General features: G+C 35.7%; 1 protein-coding gene across 1 annotated transcript in view; it reads left to right on the top strand.

Annotated features, from left to right (window-relative positions):
- Positions 1-506: 506 nt before the first annotated feature.
- GRK4 (G protein-coupled receptor kinase 4) overlaps positions 507-6,454 on the top strand; it is a 28,233-nt gene continuing 22,285 nt past the window's right edge. The window contains exons 1-3 of the mRNA XM_009579588.1: positions 507-588; positions 1,266-1,378; positions 5,853-5,930. Coding sequence (XP_009577883.1) covers positions 537-588; positions 1,266-1,378; positions 5,853-5,930 — 243 coding nt within the window. The 5' untranslated portion in view covers positions 507-536. The remainder of the gene's footprint in view (positions 589-1,265; positions 1,379-5,852; positions 5,931-6,454) is intronic.

The following is a 6,454-nucleotide window of genomic DNA, read 5'->3' as shown; positions in this document are numbered from 1 at the left end:
GTGGAGTCTACTCTTACTACTATTACTGCCCTTAAAAAAAGAAAGAGAATATTTATGTACAACTTGATTATCCAAAAATGTGTTTAAGAACTTTGTTAAGTGTTTTGTTACTCAGCTTTAATGTCTTCCATTCTTCACCATGGTTGAGAGATAATTCTCAAATTTTTTTAGTTTCTGTCTTTGATGTTTCAGTTTTGTTTGTAATTTTCAGAATGCCTAGACATTTGCCTTGTCTCTGCAGAGATGTTCTGTATGCACAGCCAAAATGCAAAATATTTGTCTTGCAAAAGACTTTCTGCATTTGTTAGTGTTTGATATAAAAGTTCTTCTATATCAAGTTTGTTACTGGTTTGGATATCCTTGCAGATGGATTTCTTGCTAGCCACGAAAAGTGGTCTGACAGATCTATGCAGAAGTGACCTAATTTTATGCTGTTAATGTTATATTTAATTTTATTCTGACATAGTATTGTGTTTTACATTACTCATATTTTTCTTCTAGGCAAACGGAGTGGGCGTAGTAAAAAATGGAAAGAGATGCTGAAGTTGCCACCTGTTAGTCACTGTGAAGGTATTAAATGCTCAATCGGTAGGTGTCCTGTAGAATGGTCTGTCTGGTTTTTTTGAGAAGGAAGGATAAGAGTTTGGTGGTATTAACTGAAAGGATTCTGTCTTGCTTCTGAATGCTAATTAGCAAAAAAAGCTATTAAACTTTTAATGTGATGGAGAATTTATGAGAAGATAAATTTATGAGAAGATAAAAGCTGTATCACAGCTCCTTGTTTGTTAAAGGAAACTGCTCCTAGAGGATAAATTTACAAAGCCATGAATTAGAAAAAGGAATCATGTTGTAATTTGAATGACGTGGTAATATATTTCACTTTTTTTCTTAATGTCTTGTAATAATTTTTTAACCTTTTCTGTTATTATCTTGTATTCCTTCTTGCCAAACAATCTTGTTTGCTTTGGGTTTGCTATTTCACAGTATTGTTGCTTTCCACCCCCCAACCTAAATGAAACTTAACCATATCATTCCATGAGTTTCTAATAAATGTCATAGTCTATAAGAGACAAATGTGGCTGGAAGTGAGTGTTTCACTATTCTTTGGGATCATTGCATGTTTTTTATGTCTTTGCTAAATACGGTAATGTAAAGTCTTCATGTTTTAGTGATGTTTTTCTGACCTATTCTCAAAAGGGAGTAAGGACCATGCTATGACAAAGATAAAAATAAACAACGATATTTACTTATTATTTCTTTCTCAGAAAGAGACTATAACCAGCTTTGTGACAAACAGCCGATAGGAAGACTTCTCTTCAGACAGTTCTGTGATTCCAGACCAGATTTGAAAAGATGCATTGAATTTCTGGATGCAGTGGTAAGCAGTGAGAAATTGGAGATGGATATCAGTATGCAATAGCTTATACATTTTTGTTTGATTTTTGTACTGGTTTTGGCTGGGATAGAGTTAATTTTCTTCATTGTAGCTCACGTGCTATGTTTTGGATTTTTGACCAAAACAGTGTTGATAACACTGATGTTTTAGTTATTGCTGAACAGCGATTACACAGCATCAAGGCCTTCTGTGTTTCTCACACTGCCCCACCAGCGAGTAGGCTGGGGGTGCACAAGAAGTTGGGAGGGGACACAGCTGGGACAGCTGACCCCAACTGACCAAAGGGATATCCCGTACCATATGACGCCGTGCTCAGCAATAAAAGCTGGGGGAAAGAAGGAGGAAGTGGGGAAGTTAGAGTTATGGTGTTTGTCTTCCCAAGTAGCCGTTACATATGATGAAGCCCTGCTTTCCTGGAAAAGGCTAAACATCTCCCTGCTGATGGGAATAAGTAAATGAATTCCTTATTTTGCTTTGCTTGTGCGTGCAGCTTTGCTTTATCTATTAACCTGTCTATATCTCAACCCTCAAGTTTTCTCACTTCTACCTTTCTGATTATCATTGAGGGGAGTGAGCGAGCGGCTGTGTGGGGTTCAGCTGCCTACCAGGGTTAACTCTCAACAATTTTATAAAACATTAATTTTCTCTAAACACATCTGTGCACTAATGCTGCATACATGAAAATATGGTGAGATTTACTCTTTACCAACTCTAAAGCTGTAACTTTTGATGAATGTCAAAGAACTCTGGCTCTGTTACTTAAAGGAAGATATTTAATATGTACTATAAAATCTCTGCCATCTTGGTATGGTCAGAGCTATAAAAATGGGCATGATGGGAATGAGAGAAATAATTTTAGAAAGACATGCTGCTTGCCGCCTTGAGTCTAAAAGGATGTGTGTACAAGGAATATTACTTATGATGCTCAGACTTGAAAATGTTGTAAACATAGGCTTGAAAGTGTTGCAACTTGCATGGAAGCCCTAGGCTAGACAGAATGTGCTAATTAAAAAAATACAATGGAGATGGAAATTTAGGGAACCATCTATGGAAGGAGAGAAACCAGATTTGAGAAACCAAGGGAAAAGGAAGTTTTGTCTCGATACATTTGCATCTTGGTATCTAACACTAAAGAATGAGGGGAGGAAGGAAGTGTGCCTGCAGCCATGTTTTGTAAAAAATCCTCAGCCAAAACCCTCACGGGGAGGGGGAAAGTAATGAGAAGAGTAAGCAAGCACACAACAGTGCTTAAGAGGAGAGAATAATAGCTCAGAGCTTTTTATTCTTTGTCCCTCATAGTTAATCCAAGCGCAGTAAGATATAGTCTTAAACTGAGATTGCTGCCAAAAGAAGAGTTTTCCTCATCCCACCCATTTTTGTTCTTATATTCAGGGAACAAATGACCAAAGATGATGGTCAAATTATGCTGTTGCTTACATGCATCCCAAAATACAGTCTCAGAATGCAAGATGGCTCTGAGAGGTGTAAGGAAGGGTGTAAGGAAGTATGTGGGATTACTGCTGTGCCCCCACTTCACCGTATCTTTCTTCCCGCTACGGAAGTGTAAACTGAAGCACTTGATCAGCTAAAAAGGAACTTTAGTGTCAAATAAGTAGAATTGCCTTATATTTGTCAAGGAATCTTTGTGCAATTAGGCTTACTCCTCAGGGGCGTTTCAAGACATAGAATGGATTGAATGAAAATCCAGAACAGTGGAGCTAAATATCTTGAATTGAATGTAAACCAGAGCCTTTAATGAGCGTCACACCAAGGGGAAATCACTGACAACTGTGGATGTACCCTTAATGGTTACAACTTCTGTACACATTTTTAATCCTTAAAAGCTTAGATAAGGAGTAGCAGAATCTTAGGCAGCACAAAGGAGAAAAAAATCTCAGGTATGACTGTAAGGCAGGCTTGTCTTTGCTCTACAGATGTCATTTTTCAGGTGAAATTGTCTCTGAGAAGTAACTGTGTTTTACACTAAGTGAAAACTTTGAATTGTTTTGAAATATGCAACCTATAATGTTATGTGGATTGCAACACTTCTGTGAATTAACAAAGAATGTCATAGTTGAAATAATCTGATGTAAGGGATGATTTCACAATTGACTTTTTTAAATTATTATTATTATTTTTTAACTTCCATTTGAAAAATCATGGTGAAGAAGTATGCTTGGGAATCACTGAAACAGAAGTCTCTTAAGAATTAAGATAATCTCTAATTGGTGGCTCTCATGATCTGAAAGCTAGCATGCTGTCTTGATCAAGGAAGTGACATAAAATACCTAGTATCTCTTACAGATGGTTCCTGAGTTAGCCTGATTCCCTTTTCAGGACTGGACTTCAGCAAGCTTGTTCAAGCTTTTTTTGGGGTGGGGAGGTAGGACTGAGGGGTGTTTTGTTGGTTTTGTTTGTAAGGCAGTAATGGGAAGGGAAGGGCTAAGGTTGTGGGGTTTTTATCTCATGTTTTTCCAATTTTAATTTTTTTTTTATTTTAAATAAACTTTAGACTTAATCTTTATGAAAATAAACTTTCTGGCATAAATAGTCTTAAGAGCCTTGCATCTTAATTAAAAGAGTTTACTCTCTTATATGGAGCAATGTGACTTCAGCAGCATGATTATTTCAGGACGCCAAAATGGCAAAATCAAGGTAGTACAATGCTATGTTGTCTACCTGTACTGAGTACTAAGACTGGTAAGCTTTAACTCTTGAAAAGGTGTGAGCTTAAAGTCTGGAGTCAGCTTGGCTTTACAGAAAGACGAGTTGTGAAATAATTGAATAAAAGTGTCAGAAATTAAAGTGAGGAATTACAGTTATCCAATCATCTAGTGACTCATTTCACTAGCTGGGGACAAGGTTACTCAAGCATGAAAAAGAATGGCTGACAGCTCAAACTTCCCTCTTAAGCTCTGTGAGTAACAGAAAATAGTTGACAGGGCTGTCTTTTAAACTTCGTTTTAAATTACAGTATCTGCTTAAAACAGTATGCCTAACTGTTTGTATTAAATTAGTGACTACTTTGGCATAATTGAAGATGTTAAAGGTGGTAAGTGCACTGCTGTGGTTGATTAACTTTTCTGACCTGCTCAGGTTGTTTGGTAGTTGCAGAAGAATTCCTTACCATTAGACTGATTGTTCTGGAATTAAAGTAGCAAAAACAATGGCTTGCAATTGTTTATGGATTTGAGTACTGTGCTGAAGTGGTTGATACCATAATGTCTCAGCAGAAAAAGATGTTGATGACTTAGTAGTGAGTCAGTGTGGATTAGCTGCAACTGATTGCAGAACTGGAGTTCAGGGATTCTGTTATTTCCAGTATTGTGTGTTGTGTTTGGTTCCTGAACTGTCATTTTTTAGTGTTCTATCTTTCTTTATAAAGGTACATAACTTCTGTTCCGATTAGATCAATCACTTGGAACTTCCTATGAGGTTCTTAACAATTGTTGTCTCAATATGCCAAACTGCTGTTTTGTATGATACAGTCCTCCATTCTGGAGGTCTGCCATATATTGTTTGTTCCTAGGTGCATGCATTTACATTCTGAGGTATGAAATAAGCTTTGATTGAGTTGGCCCAGCTTACGAAGCTAATACAGGTTGCTGTTTGAGATTGCTTTTTTCTAATTCATCTTTCCTCAGATTCTGTGTTATCTTTAAATGTTGTAACTTCTGATGTCTGCTTCTAGATTATTCCTTAAAATTATTAATACTAAGTAGTCCTTGGAGTTTTTCAATACCAGAATCTGTCTGATGGTTTGGGTTTTTTTTCCTCAGAAGTAGCTACCTCTGGAGCTCTATTAAGCTGCCAGTTGTTTATCTGCAGTACGCACTGTATTGCACAATGGTCTTTTTCTACATCACAGTACCATATATTACTAAGTCAAAAACTTCACAAAATTTTGTATCTACTCAATTTTATTTTCTCAAAGAATGAAGTAGGGTTTGGTTTAAATCTTACTTATTTCCAGTTAACATCACCTTGTAGAAAGTAGTAGTTTTATCCTAGTTTTACCCAAGACTGTAGTAAAGAAAAATACATGAAGGAAAAAAAATAATACAGTGAAGAAAAAGCTGATTATTGTACTGTTATTTAATTATTTCCCATCTGGATCATTCTGTCCTACAATACTACATAAATACTATTTCATTGTAATTGATCTAATTTAACCCCTAGGATGCAGTTTCTGTAATTGCATTTAGACTAATTGTTAGTTTTTGTATGTTTTCCAAAAGTTAAATTCCATGTGCTTTTTTCCTGAAGACTGTTCTTCATACATGTTTCACTATGTAGCCTAAAAATCTTTAAATAGATTTTAAACAATGAAATTCTTCAGTTCCTTTTATATTAGGAGCATTGTGTTATTCATGATAAAATTTACCTAGCATCATGTAAAAGACTGTAGTGCCAAATAGCTCTGAACATAATTTAATTTTCAATTCCATTCCCCTAGGCAGAATATGAGGTATCTTCAGATGAAAAGCGTATAGACTGTGGCCTGAAAGTTTTAGAGACGTACTTCACTAATGGGGTAAATATATTATATTGCAAAATACTGTCTCAAGTGTTTTGTAAATGTCAGATAAATAGAGATCTAAGTGGTTGCATTGTTTTTAGTAAATTGACTTTCAAACTTCATTAGTCCCATTTTTGTCTTTTTGAAAGGTATACTGCCTTCTAAAATTGTGAAACTCTTATCAGCTTGAGCAGAAACCTTGACTGATTTCTGCTTTTAAGACTACTACCATTACAATGTATTCTCCTATGTTTTCTAATTAAAATACTGGTCTCAAGTAAAGACATATTTTTAAACAAACTCATTTACCATCTAAAGAAAACTTACCAACAAATTAACTCAGAGTTTTGTAGTCTGAAGACATGAGAATGAGGAATTCTTGAAATTCTCAGGCTTCTTTCAGATTCCTGTGTGGCCTTGGTTGGTTTGCTGTAAATTTTCAGAATTGCTGCAGGTTTTCACAAAGTGAAATGCTGTTTTGTTTTGTTCTAGAGCATTCTGTTTCTCTGTATTTTGCATGGAGATCATTAATAGCAGAT

Source organism: Fulmarus glacialis, unplaced genomic scaffold, assembly GCF_000690835.1.
Source record: "Fulmarus glacialis isolate BGI_N327 unplaced genomic scaffold, ASM69083v1 scaffold1546, whole genome shotgun sequence".
In the NCBI taxonomy this organism is placed as follows: domain Eukaryota; kingdom Metazoa; phylum Chordata; class Aves; order Procellariiformes; family Procellariidae; genus Fulmarus; species Fulmarus glacialis.
The sequence above is the reverse complement of the archived record's forward strand: the minus strand, read 5'-3'. Positions and strand labels throughout refer to the sequence as shown.